The sequence below is a fragment of the Notamacropus eugenii genome, chromosome X (genome assembly GCF_028372415.1).
Source record: "Notamacropus eugenii isolate mMacEug1 chromosome X, mMacEug1.pri_v2, whole genome shotgun sequence".
Lineage (NCBI taxonomy): Eukaryota > Metazoa > Chordata > Mammalia > Diprotodontia > Macropodidae > Notamacropus > Notamacropus eugenii.
The window spans coordinates 41,333,550-41,354,211 of NC_092879.1; the positions used below are offsets into that span (position 1 = coordinate 41,333,550).

The 20,662-nt window shown below is 40.9% G+C and overlaps 1 protein-coding gene across 3 annotated transcripts in view; it reads right to left on the bottom strand.

Annotated features, from left to right (window-relative positions):
* The window catches only part of LOC140515640 (mitogen-activated protein kinase kinase kinase kinase 4-like), a 238,508-nt gene that overhangs the window by 70,745 nt on the left and 147,101 nt on the right, over window positions 1–20,662 (bottom strand). For 2 of the 3 annotated variants that reach the window (XM_072626440.1, XM_072626439.1), the window contains exons 12-14: window positions 18,282–20,487; window positions 14,494–14,658; window positions 1,274–1,417 (exon numbers count right to left, since the gene is read on the bottom strand). In XM_072626440.1, the coding sequence (XP_072482541.1) occupies window positions 1,274–1,417; window positions 14,494–14,658; window positions 18,282–20,487 (2,515 nt within the window). The remainder of the gene's footprint in view (window positions 1–1,273; window positions 1,418–14,493; window positions 14,659–18,281; window positions 20,488–20,662) is intronic. The other variant, XM_072626441.1, reaches the window with a different exon arrangement.

Below are 20,662 nucleotides of genomic sequence, written 5' to 3' on the forward strand. Positions count from 1 at the left end.
GTAAGACCTTTGACAGGTCAAAATTAACACCAAACTAGAAGAAAGGATAAAGGATTAAGATGAGAAAATTATTCATTATAAAAACTCCAATCTGATATTTTAAAACTAACTGCAAAGGCATTAACTATGTTTATCACCATTTTGATAAAAGTGAGGCCAATAGCCCCCATAACAATGAGGTCAAACATGTCCAGAAACTGCCTTAGGTATCATTTTCTGCATGGCCCAGTGGAGAGACAGGACAGCCAAGTTCAACAGCCACTTAAAATACTGGTTCATTGGTAAAACATTATGAAGGAGGACAGAAGAATAGGAGAAGTACTGCCTCACAAAACTTGGAAAAGCAAGAAAGGCAAACAAGCCTGCAAAGAGTAGACCCAGATCATCCCAAGAACATCTATCTATGAAACTGGAAAAACAAGAAATAGATGCAAGAGAGAACAGATCTACCAACATTTCTACAGTAATCTATTTTCATCATGAGTGACAATGAAACTTTCATATTTGTACTCCATTGTATCCTATGTGGTATGCCTCAGTATCCAACATGGTCTATTTAGAAATGGCAGTAGAGAAAATGGAATAAGGAAGACATGCAGTTCTTGATTTTAAAAGCACTCTGGGATCAATTTTTCAAGGTAGCTTAAAGACAGAACATTTCCAAAAGAATGTTTCACTTTAAAATTGTTGTTAGTAATGGTAAACCCAGAATCTGAGCTGAGGTAACACTCTAGATAGATACTCAATCTACAAGGACATAAATTCACCCCAAATGGCATTCTGGGTTGGGAAGTCAACATGGAGGCATCTGTTCCCAAACATCTGGAAGACTATTTAGATTTGTCACTTTGGATTTAGATGTTTTGGTGTCACAGAAACAAAACTAATGAACACAAAACCTGCCTACCAACTCTTATTTCACTTCCCACCAAAAACACAAACAACCTCTCCCCCCACAATTATCACCATAGAAAGGAAGAGAAGGAACAATCAACATTATTTTAGGAGTTCAAATGAGCTCATGCTCTAGGGAAAAAGGAAAGAGATTCTTTTAATGGACCTGATCCTAAAGAAAAATCATGCAATGGAAACCAAGAAAAGGGGTATCCAATTAAAAAGCATCAAGCAGTTGGGCAATGATGCCAGGAACATTCTAATGAGAGCATAGAGAAGTGATACAGATCCTTTCCTCCCTCTACCTTTTGTACCTCCAGAGCCCTTCCTTTAGTAACTAAGGAATGTTAATCTTACTGAGAATGAAAGGTCATCCTACCTTTGTGATTCCTGTCCTCTGCAAAGCTGGTGTACAAGGACTAGAGCTACTGCCAGATATCACTCGAGTACGAGGAAGAGAGTCATTGGCAAGGCCAAGGGTCCAGTTCAAAGGTATCTGGGAACCCTTTATCTTAATGTTTACCTGAAAAACAAAATAGGAAAGTGGGTGTTCCACATGGTGTTCCAAATAAGTTTTTTACTATACTTCTAGTATTGGTATCTCTTACTTTTCTTGTTCAGAAACTCAAAGAATTAAATTACAACTGAGATAAGATGGCCTCGAAGACCAGGCGTCCCAGTATTAAATATGTGCTCTGAACTGGATGTTTGGATTCATCCCTGAACAAGGATATCTGTGAGTGCACAGATGATAACTGATCAGAAACCAGTGCTTCTCATGTGAGCCTCTGATGCAGCTATGAGAGGTTCAAGGCCACAGAGATAGTACCCTCCTCCCTAAGATGAAGGGTACCGCACTACTTTATTAAAAATACATTTGATAGCCAAATCATGGCAAGTTCTATATGACACATTTCCAAGTAACTGATGGGAATTATCCTCAGTCAATCTAAAGTTCTATTTGTATTCTGAAGTCCATATTAGAAAGTTAACACATAATGTCCAAAACTCTGTTCTTGGGCTACTCAACAAATTCTCCTCATTAAAATAGTTTTCCCCAGCTTTTATCTCTTTACTGATGGAAAAATGCTAAGCCTCTAAATGTTTTATCTTAAGACAGGAATCAAAGGTAAGACTGACTTAAGACCAAACTTTCATTCAGTGCCATGGAAAATTCCAGTGATTCAGCAGAGGACCACATTGTAACGCCCTTCATCCTTCACACTCACAGACCAGTGGGAATTCAAAACTCATGGAATAAAGGAAACATCGATCCTATACCATTAGAATCAATCAACAAACATTTCTTATGGTTCAACTATGTGCCAGATGCTGTGCTAAGTGTTGGGAATATAAAGACAAAAATGCTCAAGGAGCTTTTATTCTAGTGGTGGAAAAAATATTCATGCACACATATGTATACAAAACAGATACAAATGGAAAGTATTAACTGGTTGGGGTACCCAGGAAAGGCCTCATGAAGAAGGTGGTGCTTGAGCTGTATCTTGAAGGAAACTGGGGATCCCAAGAAGTGGAGATGAGAGTTGGAGATAGGGAATGCATTCTAGCCTAAGAGGCAGCTAGTGCAAAGACATGAAGACATGAGATAGAACATTGTATGGGAGCTACAGCAAGAAAACCAGCATGCTTGCACCAAAGAGTATATGAAGGAGAATAATGTATAAGAAGACTGGAAAGGTAGGAAGGGGCTGGATTGGGAAGAGATTGGAATGCCAAACAGAAGACTTTTTATTTGATCCTGGAAGTAAGAGGAAGTCAGTTGAGTTTATTGAGTAGGGGATAGGAGTTAACCTGGTCAAACTTGAACTTTCAGAAAATCACTTTGGCAGCTGAGTGGCTGAAAGATAGAAATGCTAAGATCTGGCAAGTGAATGGATATGGGAAATGAATGTGTGAGAAGTTGAGAATGACACTGAGATTGGAGAGCCATCTGAGCTATGAGCAGCATGTATACAACTCATGATAGCAGGGATTTTGGGGGCTGCACACCAGGTAGTGAGAAGGCAGGGTTCTATATCAGATGAAATCTTACAAGAGCATCCTTACAATCAGTGAATTTAAATTATTATATTAGTGCAATTGTACATGATAACTAGCAAGGGAGTCAGGTTTCCTCAGCAAGTCTAATAGATGATGAACATCTAAATGATTACCAGGAGAGATGTAGTCAACATCTGGACTGAGGAGCAGCGAGTTTCTTTCTTGTAATATCTGGTTCCTTTAGCTCTGTCAGCACCATGGTCAGCAGTTTGCTGGCACTTGAGATTCTGACTGAGACATGGTATTGTACTAGGTCACTGCTACTTTTTGGAAACTTAACAATGACAATAATTCTCCAAAAACAAGGAAAGAAGCAACCTGGAAAAATAGTTCAGAGCAGTTACATGTGTCCTCTAGAGATGGAGAATTTGAAGCTAACCATTTAACTGACTGGGGAAAGAGAAGAGACAGAAAGAAGTGAAGAAATAACTAAATAAACAAGAGAAAAACTGAATAATTTAAGTAAAATCCAAGAACTGGGGAAAGGGTAGGCAAACAGGAATGGGGGAGGGGAGAAACACTGTGGGAACATATCAACATTGAAAAAGTTCAAGAAAAAACTTAATCACAAGAACAAAGTACTAACATTAATAGGAAGGGGATTTCCAAAAAGCAACATTAATGAAACAAATGGAGGCAAACATAAGCATAACCAACATAAATTCAAGTATAAATGGATAAAACTATCCAATAAAATGAAAAAAATGACAGAATGGATAAGAAAAAAACTTCAACAATGTATCACATACAAAGAACACAACTAAAAAGTAAAGACATACTGAATCAAAATGAGAGGTACATAGACTGAAGTCTACCCTGCTGAATGGTAGGGAATAACAATTATAGTTATTGGGAAAGTGTCAATAAGCAAATTTATATTAATTATCACAATGTTCTGTAATATGACCACACTTGCCCATGACTGAAGGAATTTGCTTTGCACACCTATGATCAAAAATGTAAGTGAATTCTAACAGCTAGACACAGATGGGATACGTTTTCAGTTGTTGTGAGCAAAGTGATAAGTAATGGGTGATCCTAGAACTCAGGAGCAGCAGGAAGAAACTAGTGCTGGGAAGGTTATAGTGTGTGCTTGTTGACAGCAGGTCCTACTCAGAGAGAGAGAGAGAGAAATGGTAACGTAGAAGGCTGTCTTAGAGTTGGGTGAACTCTATCGCATATGGTTCAGACATCTTAGAAGCATGGACAGGAGAAGAAGCCTGAGGTTGGGGATAGGGGTGGGGTGGAAGAGAACTTCTAAAAATGTGACCTTTGCTTGATTGACAATTAGTGACCACCAACAGCTTGCAGAATTTTGTTCAGCTTTGATCCTTCAATGGATCTCTACTCTCATCAATGTGGTGATGCATTCTAGTGATCTAGAGCAGATGTGTCAAACTTGTAGCATGCAAAACTCCCCAGTGTGGCCAGAACCAGACTAAAATGTAACTGAGAAATGTTTAATAAATAAAAATACAACACAATATAGATAACGTTTATTTTTAGTTTTCTAAATCAATATATGGCCTGCAGGGATCTCTTTCTATTTGAGTTTTACATGAATGATCTAGATCAGCTGTTGGCAAATGATGGTCATCCACCCTTCAGCTCATGAGCTAGAAGTGTTTTTTTTTTTTCATTTTTTAAAATAAAGTTTTATTGTAAAGTTCACAGACCTTCCAAAAACAGGTTGCTAGTGGATTTGACTCTTGGGCTGTAGTTTGCCAATCTCTGTGATCACCATCCATCCATGCCCTCTTAGCTATATCCTCCCATCATTCTTTCCTAGGGGACCTATCCAATATGTCACAGGCCTATAGTGCAGTGGAAAGGGCACCGTCTCTGGAGTTAGAAGACCTGGGTTCAAATCTTGCCTGTGATGTTAACTATCAGTGTGACTCTGGGCAAGTCATTTCACTTCTCTGTGTCTCAGTTTCCTCCTCTGCAAAATGATGGGGTTGGATGAGATGGCCTTTGAGGTTCTTTCCAGAATTGAAATCTGGGATCCTTTCGACATTCTGTAGATAGCTTTATGTATGAATGAAATTTTGCAATATATTCGACTTCCTCTACAAAGTAGATATTTATAAAATATGGGCCAGAAACCAAGATGGATAATTACCCTGACAGTTTGCTCATCATTCCTCCTCAGGCTCTGTCACTGCAAGAGGGCTGAGTAGACCAGACTGCACTATATTTTCCCATAAAAAAATAACAAAAGTCCAATCATCCTTACCTCATTAATACTGATTAGCTCAGACTGAGGTTTAAGAGAGACCATCCCTGTGTCCCTGACTCCACCCATTTTGCAGACTACCTGCTAATAGGGTCACAGGTGATGTTTTGAAAATAAATATTGATTTCTAAATGAGAAAATTCAGATTTTTTCCCCAATTCTTTCTTGAGTCAAAACCTTCCTGAGACAGAGCATGTGTTCAGCAATAGGCTATGCTTCAATTAGATTGACATTTTCTTTTTTGTCAAGATCCATGGGCCCTAGATCTTAGACTTATTTGTATTATTTTGATGTCACTTATTTGGGGTTCAGGGTAATTTTTTCAGCAATAACCAAATCCAAAATTTCTCCAGCATGGACTGATAGTTGCATTCAAATCTTTGAAAAAACAAAAGCTCAACAGAACAGATTTTTTAAAAATCTAGGGCTTATGTTCTGACAACCACAAAGGTGTTCTTTCTCCTGTCTTGCAGAAAAGTTGCTGGCTGTAGGACATTGTTTTTTTTTTCCTAGGCACTGGCTTTCCAAGTCTTTCTGTACATAACATCGTGTATCTGGAAGATAGCTCAAAGGTCATTGAGCCTAGTACCCCCTTTTTACACAGGAGAAAAGTGAGGCCCAGAAAAATGAAGTGATTTGCAGAAGGTCACCCAGGTCAGAAGTGGTAAGAGCCAGGATTCAAACCCAGATCCTCACAATTCGAAGCCAGCTCTCTTTCCACTGCACCACACAACCTCTTGACATGCCAGGAAACAGCTGGATGAGAAACAAAATAATGCAGCTAATCATCCAGATGTTTTGGCAATCACTTATCTCTAAATCTATCCAGATGTTTAGCCGTCAAACATCTGGATGGCCGCCTGCGTTTTTCACTTTTCATCCTGGTGTTTGGCATTGGATAGTCCCAGCCTAAGCCTCTTTATTTATGTTCAGGGAGTTGATTTCTCAGAAAATTGTTGACCCTGGGAAGTAGATGCAAAAAAAGAATATAAAGGCAGAGATGTTTTGTGATGAACTCAACTGGTTACAAAATTCCCAGAAAAGATTACAGAGAGAAACAAGAAAGATAATCCTTATTTTGGACAGGCAGCCTTTTGTCTTAGCGATAACATATATTTATGCGTTTATGTATGTATATATGTGTGTATACATGTATATGTATACATGTATACACACATGTATGTCAATGAACACATTGAACATATGTACAAAGGCCCTTAATGCTTCAGTTTCTTTCCTTCCTCCTTCATTCCAAGCTTATCCGAGAAATAGTTAACATTCTAAAGAAATCAAGAATAACAACTAATGTACGTAAAACCCAGGTGACTGAACCAAGGAGGCACAGTTGATCTCTTAGATGAGTGATCAGATCTAGGTGATCTGATCATTTACTCTCTCAAGTAAAATGAGAGGATGAGTGTCACAACGAGGTGTTATTGCATGAGACCAAAAGCAAACACATCATTGAACAAGACTTTAGGGAAGATGTAGTGTCCCCTTTTGGTAAAATAAACCCTTCTGCCAGTGGTTAGGATTTATAAAGCAATAATCATCATTCACTTTAAAGGACTCTTTTAGCATTACTGGGCAAGTATATAAAGGAGATTTACCAGTGGGAGGCTTCATAGCAGCAGCGACCAAGGAAAAGAAGAAAATCACCTGGGGCCCTGATGTTGGTCAGTAATAATGAGATGAAAGCAAGTTTTTCTGACATATCATCAACATGAGATCATACTTGTTCATGGGGAGGGCTGTACACATAGACTACACTGAATTCGCATACTTTCAGCTGATCCATTGCCCTCATGCTATTTTTAAACAATGGTTATCTAGGATTAAGAGTCCAGGCCATTGCCATGCTATATTTCTTGCACAAGAATAGAGCGTGTCATTAACATCATGGTCTCATTGAACAGAAAAAAACAGAATTTTGAACTTTAGATCTCATTTTCCTTCCATGCTACTGAGCTCTACCCTCTACCTCTGACTCAGCACCCGAGCATCTGACACTCAAGCAATGAACTTGGGGCCCTAAAATTATGATTGCTTAGAGTTTACCATGTCTATATGCCTTCAGATACATCATACATCATTCTGGCCATCTGTCTTCCAGACATATACCTCCTCCCTCCCTGTTCAGTTCACCTAAACACATTCCTAGAAAGGCTCTTCAAATCTATGGCTCCATTTGCTATATTTTCTGGCCACCATTTCCCTATATGAATTATCTTCCCTTATTAAAAATACGAATTATCTTCCTCTATTAAAATGCAAACTTCCTGATGGAAGGGACTGGCTCGATTTTGTCCTAGCACCCAGTACAGCATCTGGAACACAGCAGACACTTAATAAATGCTTGTTTCCTCTCTCCTTTCCTCTCTCCCTTCCTTCCTCTCTTCCTCCCTCTCTTCTTTTCCTTTTCCCTCTCCCTTCTTTCCTTTCTCCCTCCCTCCTTTCCTCCTTTTCCTCCTTCCTTCTTTCCATAAACCTAGACAAAAAAGAAATATAATGGAAAATAGCCGTTACCCAGACCCTTTAACAGTGATTCTCAAAGGGTGTGCCATGAAACTCCCTTCCACAGCCTAAAACTTCCCTAGCTTCTGCCCCTAGCTGTGCCTTCATATTTGGTGTAAGTAGAGTCGCAATAGCAGTTCTATCAGAGGAGACACAAAGCCCCTTCTCCTCTGCCAGGAGTCCTGATGTGGAGAAGGGGAAGGAGAGGTAGAGAAATTTCAAGACTGGAGTAATGGGTCTGGAAGCCCAGTTTCCCTAGGAACTCTTCTTTTGTTGCCAATTTAAACGTTTCACTGTATCATGATTCCTTATGGCAATGAATTACTATGCCATAAGCAGAAAAAGTCTGAGAACCACTGCCCTACCATGACCAAGACACCCCAAGAGAATAGAAGCCATCTAGAAAAGATTGGGGGAGGGAAATTAATTGTAGCTATGCTCTTAGACTTCTAAAAAGTGAAAACCAAGGTCACTTATTTTTTAAAAGTCACTAAAAACATAGAAATAAATGAATCTTTCCTTAATATTAATATTTCCTTATGTAATATTAATATTTCCTCATATGAAAATAAAAGCTAATATTATCTGAATGGAGAAACACTAGAATCTTTTTCAGTAAAATCAGAGGTAAAGTAAGAATGTCCATTGTCATCACTATTATTTGATTTAGTTCTAGAAATGCTAGCTTCAGCGATTAGACTTAGAAATTGAAGGAATAAGCATAGGCAAAGAGGAGGCAAGATTATCTCTATTGATGATATGATTATTAATTTAAGTAGCAGTGTAATTTTTTATTATATTGGTATGGATCAACCATGAACAGTGACTATTTCTCAAATTATTTGTCCTTTATTGTCTCTAAAGACAATGTTTTATATCTGTATTTAGCTAAGTAGTGAGAGTGTCTTGATAAGGGTAACTCCCAGATATTTTATGCATTTTGTACTTACTTTGAATGGAATTCCTTTGCATTTTTATGTTTTTTTATTAGTAATAATAAAAAGATTAAGATTTTTGAGAGTTTATTTTGTAACCAGTTCCTTTACTACAGTTATGAAAATTAAAATGTCTCACACCCATCAGATTGGCAAAGATGGTAAAAGTTAAATACTGAAGGGCTTTGGGGAAGATAGGTACATGAAAGCTGTAGAATAGTCCAACTTTTCTGGAAAACAATTTTGAATTACATTAGAAAAGTCACTAAGTAGAACAGACCCTTTCATCCAACAACATTTTTACTAGGCATATATCTTAAAAAATCATAGACAAAAGGAAGGACCTCAAATATGGAAAAATATTTCTAGCAACACTCTTTGCAGTAGCAAAGAATTGAAAACAAAGTGAATGCTTATTGGTTGGAGAATGAGTAAACAAACTGAAGTCTGTCTCCTTTTTGACAGAGAAGTGAAAGAATATAAGTACAGAATGAGGAATAATTGTCAGATGTACTGGTTTCTTTTGGATAGTTGTATTTATTTGTTATATGGGAAGGTTCTATGAGGGAGTCGGCCAGGAGTCATTGAAAACTGATAGCTATAGTATTAAAAAGAGTATCAATAAAACTTTTTTAAAAAGTGAAAGCCACAAAATATTTGGGAGTCTAGCTGCCAAAACAAACCCAAGGACTATATGAATACAATTACAAAACTCTTTTCACACAAATAAAGTCAGATCTGAGTAAGTGGAAAAACTTCAGTTGCTTGTGGGTAGGCTGAGCCAATACAATAAAAATGACAATTCTACCTAAATTAATTTACTTATTCAGTGCCATACCAATCAAACTATCATATAATTATTTTCTAGAGCTAGAAAAAATAACATCAAAATTCATCTGGAAGAAAAAAAGGTCCAGAATATCAAGGGAATTAATGAAAAGAAATGCTAGGGAAGGTGGCCTAGCCCTACCAGATCTCAAATTGTATTGTAAAGCAGCAATTATCAAAACCACTTGGTACTGGCTAAGACACAGAGGGGTAGACCAGTGGGATAGGTTAGGTACTCAAGACACAGTAGTCAATGAATACAGCAATCCACTGCTTGATAAACCCAAGGACCCCAGCTTCTGGGATAAGAACTCACTATTCAACAAAAATTGCTGGGAAAACTGGATAACAGTGTGGCAGAAACTGGGCATAGACCAATGCCTGACACCATACACAAGAATAAAGTCCAAATGGGTACATGATCTAGGTATAAAGACTGATGTTATAAACAAATTAGGTGAGCAAGGAATAGTGTATTTATCAGATTTATGGAGAATGGAAAAATTTTTGACTAAACAAGAGATAGAGAAAATTATGAAGTATAAAATGGATAATTTTGATTACATTACATTGAAAAGGTTTTGCACAATCAAACGCAATGCAACCAAAATTAGGAGGGAAGCAGAAAACTGGGAAAGAATTTTTCAATTAATGTCTGTGGTAAAGGTCTCATTGCTAAAATATATAGAGAACTGAGTCAAATGTACAAGAATACAAGTCATTCCCCAATTGATAAATGGTCAAAGGATATGAACAGGCAGTTTTCAGACGAAGAAATTAAAGCTATCTACTGTTATATAAATCAAAACAACTCTGAGGTGCCACATCACACCTATCAGGTTGACTAACATACCAAAGGAGGAAGATGAAAAATGTTGGAGAAGATATGGGAGAGTTGGAACATTAATTCATTGTTGGTAGAGCTGTGAGCTGATCCAACCATTCTGGAAAGCAATTTGGAACTACTCACAAAAGCTTACAAAAAATATGCATACCCTTTGACCCAGCAATACCACTTGTAGGACTCTATGCCCAAGAGATCATAAAAATGGGAAAGGGTACCACATGTATAAAGATAGTTATAGCAGCTCTCTTTGTGGTGGCCAAAAACTGGAAATCAAGGGGATGTCCATCAATTGACTGAATAAATTGTGGTATATGAATGTAATGGAATACTATTGTGCTATAAGAAATGATGAACGGGGGGGCAGAGCCAAGATGGCGGAGTAGAAAGACGCACATACACATAGCTCCGAATCCACAATCCATAGAACATCTGTAAATAGCAACTCACTGCGAATTCTGCAGGACCAGAGGCCATAGAACATTAGAGTGAAGGAGATTTCTGTTCCAGAGGGACCTGCAAACTTCTCGCAAAAGGTCCTTTGCACTGCGGACTGGGAGACAAGTACAGCCCTGCAGCAGCCGCGGCACCGAGATGAGCAGATCCGAGCAGGCTTCAGGGATGGGATCTCCAGCGGCCGCGCGGGTCCCTCCACCCACAGGTGACGGGGGTCGGTGAGAGGATCTCTTTGGCGGGTCGAGAGGGGAGTGGGGTGCCCCCATAACTCAGGCCCCCTCGGGAGGCAGCACCAGAGGCAGCAGAAGACAGGGGCTCCCAAAGCAGGCAGGAGCCTGGATCCATTGTTGAAGGTCTCTGCATAAACCCCCTGAGGGAACTGAGCCTGAGAGGCGGCCCTGCCCTGACCTCAGCACCTGATCTTAATCTCACACTGAATAGCAGCCCTGCCCCGCCAAAAGCCCTGAGGCTGGAAAGCAGCATTTGAATCTCAGACCCCAAGTGCTGGCTGGGAGCATCAGGAGGTGAAGTGGGTGTGAAGAGAATATTCAGAAGGCAAGTCACTGGCTGGGAAAATGCCCAGAAAAGGGAGAAGAAATAAGACTATAGAAGGTTACTTTCTTGGTGAACAGGCATTTCCTCCCTTCCTTTCTGATGAGGAATAACAATGCTTACCATCAGGCAAAGACACAGAAGTCAAGGCTTCTATATCCCAGCCCACTCAATGGGCTCAGGCCATGGAAGAGCTCAAAAAGCATTTCGAAAATCAAGTTAGAGAGGTGGAGGAGAAGCTGGGAAGAGAAATGAGAGATATGCAGTCAAAGCATGAACAGCAGGTCACCACCCTGCTAAAGGAGACCCAAAAAAATGCTGGAGAAAATAACACCTTGAAAAATAGGCTAACTCAATTGGCAAAAGAGGTTCAAAAAGCCAATGAGGAGAAGAATGTTTTCATTTCAAAAGCAGAATTAGCCAAATGGAAAAGGAGATTCAAAAGCTCACTGAAGAAAATAGTTCTTTCAAAATTAGAATGGAACAGATGGAGGCTAATGACTTTATGAGAAACCAAGAAATCACAAACAAAACCAAAAGAATGAAAAAAATGGAAGATAATGTGAAATATCTCATCGGAAAAACAACTGACCTGGAAAATAGATCCAGGAGAGACAATTTAAAAATTATGGGCCTACCTGAAAGCCACAATCAAAAAAAGAGCCTAGACCTCATCTTTCATGAAATTATCAAGGAAAACTGCCCTGAGATTCTAGAACCAGAGGGTAAAATAAATATTCAAGGAATCCACAGAACACCGCCTGAAAGAGATCCAAAAAGAGAAACTCCTAGGAACATTGTGGCCAAATTCCAGAGTTCCCAGGTCAAGGAGAAAATATTGCAAGCAGCTAGAAAGAAACAATTCAAGTATTGTGGAAATACAACCAGAATAACACAGGATCTAGCAGCTTCTACATTAAGGGATCGAAGGGCATGGAATAGGATATTCCAGAAGTCAAAGGAACTAGGACTAAAACCAAGAATCACCTACCCAGCAAAACTGAATATAATACTTCAAGGGAAAAACTGGTCTTTCAATGAAATAGAGGACTTTCAAGCATTCTTGATGAAAAGACCAGAGCTGAAAAGAAAATTTGACTTTCAAACACAAGAATGAAGAGAAGCATGAAAAGGTGAACAGCAAAGAGAAGTCATAAGGGACTTACTAAAGTTGAACTGTTTACATTCCTACATGGAAAGACAATATTTGTAACTCTTGAAACTTTTCAGTATATGGGTACTGGGTGGGATTACACACACACACATGCACACACACACACACACATAGAGACAGAGTGCACAGAGTAAATTGAAGAGGGTGGGCTCATATCTTAAAAAAATGAAATCAAGCAGTGAGAGAGAAATATATTGGGAGGAGAAAGGGAGAAATGGAATGGGGCAAACTATCTCTCATAAAAGAGGCAAGCAAAAGACTTTTTAGTGGAGGGATAAAGAGAGGAGGTGAGAGAAAAACATGAAGCTTACTCTCATCACATTCCACTAAAGGAAGGAATAAAATGCACACTCAGTTTGGTATGAAAACCTATCTTACAATACAGGAAAGTGGGGGATAAGGGGATAAGCAGGGTGGGGGGGGATGATGGAAGGGAGGACATGGGGAGGAGGGAGCAATTTGAGGTTGACACTCATGGGGAGGGACAGGATCAAAAGAGAATAGAAGTAATGGGGGACAGGATAGGATGGAGGGAAATATAGTTAGTCTTATACAACACAACTCTTATGGAAGTCATTTGCAAAACTACACAGATTTGGCCTATATTGAATTGCTTGACCTCCAAAGGGAAGTGGTGGGGAGGGAGGGGAGAGAGGGAGGTAAAGAAGTTGGAACTCAAAGTGTTAGGAACAACTGTCGAGTAATGTTCTTGCCACTAGGAAATAAGAAATACCGGCAAAGGGGTATAGAAATTTATCTGGCCCTACAGGACAAAAGAGAAGATGGAGATAAGGGCAGAGAGGGATGATGGAAGAGAGAGAAGATTGGTCATAGGGACAATTAGAATGCTTGGTGTTTGGGGGGGGAGGGGACAAAAGGGGAGAAAATTTGGAACCCAAAATTTTGTTAAAATGAATGTTAAAAGTTAAATAAATAAATTAATTTAAAAAAAAAGAAAAGAAAAGAAATGATGAACAGGAGGACTTCAGAGAGGCCTGGAAAGACTTATGTGAACTGATGCCAAGTGAAAGGAGCAGAACCAGGAGAACACAGCAACAACCACAGTGTGTGAGGAATTTTTCTGGTAGACTTAGTACTTCATTGCCAAGCTAGGACTTAAAAAATCCCCAATGGACTCGAGGCAAAATGCCTTCCACATCCAGAGAAAGAATTATGGAATTCGATCACAGAATGAAGCAGACCATTTTCTTTTGTATTGTTTTGTTTTATGATTTCTCCCATTCATTTTAATTCTTCTATGCAACATGACTTAAGGTCAAAATGTATTTAATAGGAACGTATGTGCAGAACCTACATAAAATTGTATGCCATCTCAGGGAGGGAGTGGGAAGGCAGGGGAGAAGGAGTGGGAGGGAGGGGAAAAATCAAAGATATATGGAAGTGATTGTAGAACACTGAAAACAAATAAAATAATTTAATTTTTTTTTAAAAGTGAAAGCCAAACATTGACAGCCCATTCCCTACTCCAGCTTCCAGTGGAAAATTGTTAAGAATAACTTCTAAAAGAACCAGGAAAACGAATGAACTATCTGGAGCTAGGCAGATTTTGGCAATGCTCAACAGTAAAAAAGGACCCTTGTAACTATTTGTTGCCATGCAAAAGTCAATCAAGAGACTGGAGAATCAATGTGAGCTTTTTTTATGAACACAGAAAACTGAGTGAGGGTAATGAAGAATGGTGCTTGCTTGATTTGCCATGAACTCTCTTAATACACTGTGAACCATGGAATGAGTGCTCCTGAATTCTAGCTCCATGGCTGTGCCCTCTAGCAGGTTCATGGCGAAGTGGACCAAACCTAGCTAGGTAGGGACTATATCTCTATCTCTCAGAGAAGACATACGTGGCTATTGGCTGTTCAAGAGGAAGGTCAAGGGGGGTATTATTTCAGGAGACAACATATGGATGACTAGATGCATTGCTTTATCTACATACTTCAATTGCTAGACAGTTGCACCATGTCACCTAGAGAAATTTTACCTCTTTCATTGAGCTGCTTGGGGAAGAATCCGGAGACTTTTTCAAAGCCTTTGGAGATATTTTGCTCGGTGGCTTGTGGTCATATTGTAGAGATAACAGCTGAGTTTGATCTTTGGGAAGGGTCCGATGAGATTTTTTAACATATGGAGCATCCTCTGGTTTTTTCTTTAAAAAAAGGATAAAATTAATATGTTAAATTAACAATTCCAAAGGCAAATATCAAGGGTAACTCCTCCATCCATAGAGGTAATGTATTTCAATCCCCTAAATACTTTCCAAGTATGAAAAATTGTTCTCTATGTTACTCATAAACCCCAACTTCCTGTGCTATTTAATGAGCTTTCATCTTATTCCTCAGCTTGGTTTTATAGCTGCATCAAGAGCTCTCTAAGATTGTGTTACAAAAATGTTCTACTTTCTCCTAAACCAGAGACTTAACTGAATGTAGAAGTTTGGAAGAGTTTCTGTTTGCCCATGTGAATCAGGCAACTGCTTGTCTTTTTAATACAAAGAACTTGAAGATTAGCTCTGGGAAACAAGGTTGGAGTGACCTTCTGCATTGATTGAAACAAGGTGGCAAGGGGCAGGGGGAAGGGAGAAAGACTGTACTGTGGCCAGAGCTGGAACTTGGGGATGTGGTCACAAATCCCTACTTTGAGGCTGTCGCTTGGCTATACCTCGTGTTCCTTGGACCAGGATGACACTTCCTTAAATAGCTGGAAAAATTTCTTGGGAAATGGCTGAAGTGGAAACTCAACCTAGGCATGGACCTGATTCAAAAGGACAATCTGAAATCTGAAGACCTAGGTTTGAGATCTTGCTTTGTCCCCTTCCTAGCTGTGTGGTCTTAGTCAAATCACCTCTCTGAATTTGTTTTCTCATCTGCAAATATAAGAAATGATACTTGTGATGCCTCGTGAAGCTGAAGCAGGCTCTCTATCCACCACCCCATGCTATGCTGCTTCTTACTTCTGACTCATACTGGCTATGTGACCCTGGGCAAGTCACTCAACCTCTCAGTGTCCTAGGCAGCCCTCAAAGGCTAACTTGCATTAGCAGAGACAGTTCCCCATTAGAAGCCCCTGCCATTGCTTAAAGCAAGGGGTCTTAACTTTTGGGGGGTTATGAATTCCTTTGGTAGTCTGAGAAAGTTTACAGGAAGACTTTCTCAGAATAATGTTTAAAAACATACCAAAATATGTAAGATTAGACCATGAAATCAACTATATTGACATATAGTTGTCAAAAATTAAAAGAAAAAGTTCATGGACCCCTGGTTAAGAACCCCATCTCCAGAGACCTACTTCAAGAAGAAATCACCAGATTTCAAAAACCAAACCTGACTGAACCACAAATGTACTTCCTAGGGTTATTGTGAAGATCAAATTAGAGCAAATAAATTGATCTGTTACCAGCTAGCTAGTGACTAGTCAGTTATCTGCACTCCCTCCCTCCTCTGCTACTGCTAGAGGCAATTATCAGCTACAACTTCAATTTTAAGGAGATTTTTCTGTCCCATCATACAGCTTCTTTGTACAATGGTCTTCTCAGAATTCAGTAGTTTTTTTGGGATCATTACATCCACCCTACTAAGCACAAGTCACTATATTTACTTCTAGAGCACACAATTTGGATCAACCATCTCCAATTTCAGTGGGTGTTATTTTCTAGGTGATTCTTTTACGCATTTTTTTTTGTAGTTTCCTGTTTCCTATGCAGCTGCCGGAAAGTACCAACTCACCCGTGAAGTCTCAGCAGGAGGCCTGTCTTTTTAGTGCCACCAAAGAAATGGAACCCACATTCTAAGAACTCAGAAAAAGTTAGTTTCTTCAAATCAAGAAGGCAGTTAGGTGGTAGAGTTAGACAGGGGGTTGGACCTAGGGTCAGGGAGACTGAGGCTGAACACTGCTCCCAGATACTTGCTAGCTAGCTATCTGACGATGGGCAAATCATTTCCCCTCAGTTTCCTACTCTGTAAAATGAGAAGGTTGGACTCAATTGCCTCTGAAGTTCCTTCTAGATCTAGGATCCTATGTGTGAGCAGTGGTAAGTCACTTCCCCTTCCTGGGTCTCAGTTTCCACTTCTATAAAATGAAGGGGTTGGACTTGATGCCCTTGATGAGTCCTTCCAGCTTGAGGTCTGAGATCCTATATGTGACCTTGAGCCAATCACTTCATATTCCTGGGTCTTAGTTTCCTCCTCTTCAAATGAGGGGGTTGAATCAGATAACCCCTAGGACTGATCACTTCCTACTCCCTGTGTGACCTTAGATAAGTCACTTCCCTTCTTCCAGGTCTCAATCTCCTTATTTATAAAAATAATATTATTGGACCCTTTCAAGTTTTAAATCCATATTTCCATGGTTAAATTCTCATTTAATAGATGAAAAACTGACTTCGAAAGTTATAGTGATTTGCCCTAGGTCATACAACTTGTTTATAGTGAAGCTGGGGCTTGAGCTTATATTTTCGAACTCCAAGTCCAGTGCACTCAGTTGTACCATCTTGCTTCCTAGTGAAGAACACCAGACTAAATACCAAATCAAGGCCAAATTAGGAAAGGAATCTAGTAAATTTCTGAATAATTAAAACCCCACCCACTCTACTGGGGAATCTGGCCGGATTCTGTGTTGCATAACATACCTTCATGGCAAGTTTCTGAACTCCCTAGGCAGGGGTGGGGAACCTGCAACCTCAAAGCCACAGGTTCCCTACCCCTGCCTAGAGTTTCTACAAGGGAAGAATGATTGACTGGAAGGGCACAAGGAAATCTAGTACAAGGAATGTGATTAATAACAGTATGGCTATTTGTGCTAGGTTCATGACATCAGCCTATAAACAAGTCACTTAAACAAGCTGATTGAAACTCCAAATTCTTATCTACTCTAATTCTTTTGAGTAGGCTCTGTTTCTCTTGGATTGTGTTATTGCTGTCGGTCACCGGTGTGATATAGTAGCCACAAAAGGCAATATGAGCTTAGGCTACATGACTAGAATTAAAGTAGAGAATCTCTCACTGTACTGTATGCTCTTGCCCTGGTCAGACCATGTCTAGAACACTAGTTCTGAGCACTACATCTTAGGAAGGACATTGACAAACTGAAGAGTATCCACAGGAAGGCAACCAAGAGGGTAAAGAGCCTCAAAATCATACTATGTGAGGATTGGTTGAAGGATGCTTAGCCTAGAGGAGAAAGTAGCACATTTTGTGCATTTAATACATGGTAGCTGTCTTGGATAGCTTTCTAACAATAAGAGCCATTTAAAGATATAGCAAAATAAATTTATAGAGGGCTTGGTGAAAAACCCAATTAAGAAAAGTCATCCCTAGGACATTTTATGATAAAGCTAGAAGGAACACAACAAACCAAAGAATGGAAAAGATCTATAAAATTTTTATACCAAACTCTTTTCCCTCTCATTGACAGTGGAGCCACCACATTTGGTTTCTAACATTACAGTCCTAAATCAGCTACATGAGGCAATAAGAAATGGCACTAAAGAAAAAATGCGAGGAGAAGCTGCACTAGACCAAATATATACGCAAAGGTGGTCTGTGTTAGAGGTGACATAATTTCAAGGAATTTTGATCTGAAAGAGGGGAAGACACAAAAGCTTTGAGGAAAAGATCAGATCTTACTGTCACCAATAAAAGCAACTGAAAAAAAATTAACTCCTAATACACATGTATACTTTTTCATCTGTACAACATTTTTATGAGAATTATTTACTTATGCATCAAAGACATCTAGATTTGACATGGAGAACAGACATCAACCAAAACTTACATCCTCAGGTTTCTTCTGCTCTTCCTGCTCCTTGCCTTTCTGCCCCTCAGTCAGGACTGGATCCCTGGTCTTATCCTGGTCTTTGAGTTCCTGCTGCTGTGGTTGCTCTTGTGTCTGGTGATGAACAGGCTGCTGTGGATGCTGCTTGACCTGCTGCTGGGCTGGTTGCTGAGGCTGATGATATGGTGACAGGGGATGAGGAGACTGCTTCAACTGGCGTTGGGCCAGCTGCTGAGCTGGTTGCTTTCCCTGGTGATAGACTGATAGCTGTGCTGGTTGGTGATAGGGTGGCATTTTTGGTGGCTGCTGTGCCTGGGGATGGAATGGCACCTTTGGTGACTGATGCACATGGTGAAGTATCACCTTTGGTGGGTGCTGCACGTGATGAAGCACCACCTTTGGTGGCTGCTGTACCTGGTGAAGTACCACCTTTGGTGGCTGCTGTGTCTGGCTATGGGGTGGCACCTTTGGTGGCTGCTGTGCCTGGCTATGGGGTGGCACCTTTGGTGGCTGCTGTGCCTGGCTATGGGGTGGCACCTTTGGTGGCTGCTGTGCCTGGCTATGGGGTGGCACCTTTGGTGGCTGCTGTGCCTGGCTATGGGGTGGCACCTTTGGTGGCTGCTGTGCCTGGTGATGGGGTGGCACCTTTGGTGGCTGCTGCATCTGGTGGGGGACTAGCCCCTTTGATGGATGCTGTGCCTGGTAATGGACTGACACCCTTGGTGGATGCTGTAGCTGGTAATGGGCCATCTGCTTTGGCAGCAGCTGTGTATGGTGAAGGCCTGTAAACTGTAGCCCATGATGCACTTGGTAATAGGCTAGATGCTTTGGTAGCAGCTGTGTGTGGTGATGGTTGGGCTTTGGTGGAAAATGCAGCCAGTGATGATCTGGAGACTGTTGTACCTGGTGACGGGATGTCTGCTTTGGCAACTGCTGTCCCTGCTTTGGCAGCTGCTGTCCCTGCTTTGGAGGCTGCTGCCCCTGCTTTGGTGGCTGCTGTCCCTGCTTTGGAGGCTGTTGCTCCTGCTTCGGAGGCTGCTGTCCCTGCTTTGGAGGCTGTTGCTCTTGTTTTGGAGGCTGCTGCTCCTGCTTCGGAGGCTGCTGCTCCTGGTGATGCTCTAGTTGCTGTGGTAGTGGCAGCTTTGGCAGTATCTGAGTTTTTGGTGGTATCTGTGGTGCTTGTTTCTCCTGCTGTAGATCTTGCAGTTCCTGTTGCAATAATTGCAACTTTGACAGTAGCCCAGGTGCTTGTTTCTCCTGCTGCAGATTTTGCTGTCCCTGCTGCAGAGGCTGCTGTCCCTGCCTTGGAGGCTGCTGCTCCTGCTTCAGTGGCTGCTGCTCCTGGTGATGCTCTAGTTGCTGTGGTAGTGGCAGCTTTGGCTGAGGTTTTGGTGGTAACTGTGGAGCCTGTTGCACATCTTGCTGCCCCTGCTGTAGATCTTGCTGCCCCTGCTGCACATCTTGTTTCTCCTGCTGCACATCTTGTTTCTCCTGCTGCACATCTTGTTGCTTCTGCTGCAGATTTTGCTGCCCCTGCTGCACATCTTGTTTCTCCTGCTGCACATCTTGTTGCTTCTGCTGCACATCTTGCTGCCCCTGCTGCACATCTTGTTTCTCCTGCTGCACACCTTGTTGCTTCTGCTGCACATCTTGCTGCCTCTGCTGCACATCTTGCTGCTCCTGCTGCACATCTTGCTGCTCCTGCTGCACACCTTGTTGCCTCTGCTGCACATCTTGCTGCCCCTTCTGCACATCTTGCTGCTCCTGCTGCACACCTTGTTGCTTCTGCTGCACATCTTGCTGCCCCTGCTGCACATCTTGTTGCTTCTGCTGCAGATCTTGTTTCTCCTGTTGCACATCTTGCTGCTCCTGCTGCACATCTTGTTGCTTCTGCTTCACATCTTGTTGCTTCTGCTGCAGATCTTGCTGCCCCTGCTGCACATCTTTTTTCTTCTGCTGCACATCTTGCTGTCCCTGCTGTAGATCTTGTTGCTTCTGCTGCCGATTTTGTTGCTCCTGCTGCAGATTTTGCTGCCTTCGCTGCAGATCCTGATGCTCCTGCTCCAAACGTTTCCATAGCAGCTGCTGCTGCTGCTGTTCTCGTCTCAGTTGTTGCTGCTTTGAAAATGGGTTTTTCTTGTTTTCCTGCTGCAGCCTGAGAAACTCTCTTCGGAGGGTGGATTCACCAGGAAGATTAACTATGGAGCTGAAGGAGAGGACAGAACCACATGGGTGATTGATCACTCATATAATTAAAACTGAACACGATCAAGTCTTTTAGGGGACCTGCTTTATTACAGAGGATATTTCTCTTCAGTAAGCAAGTTAAAACTATCTTCCCTCCAGAAATGTCAGAAATTCCTTGTTCATTCCCTTGGTTA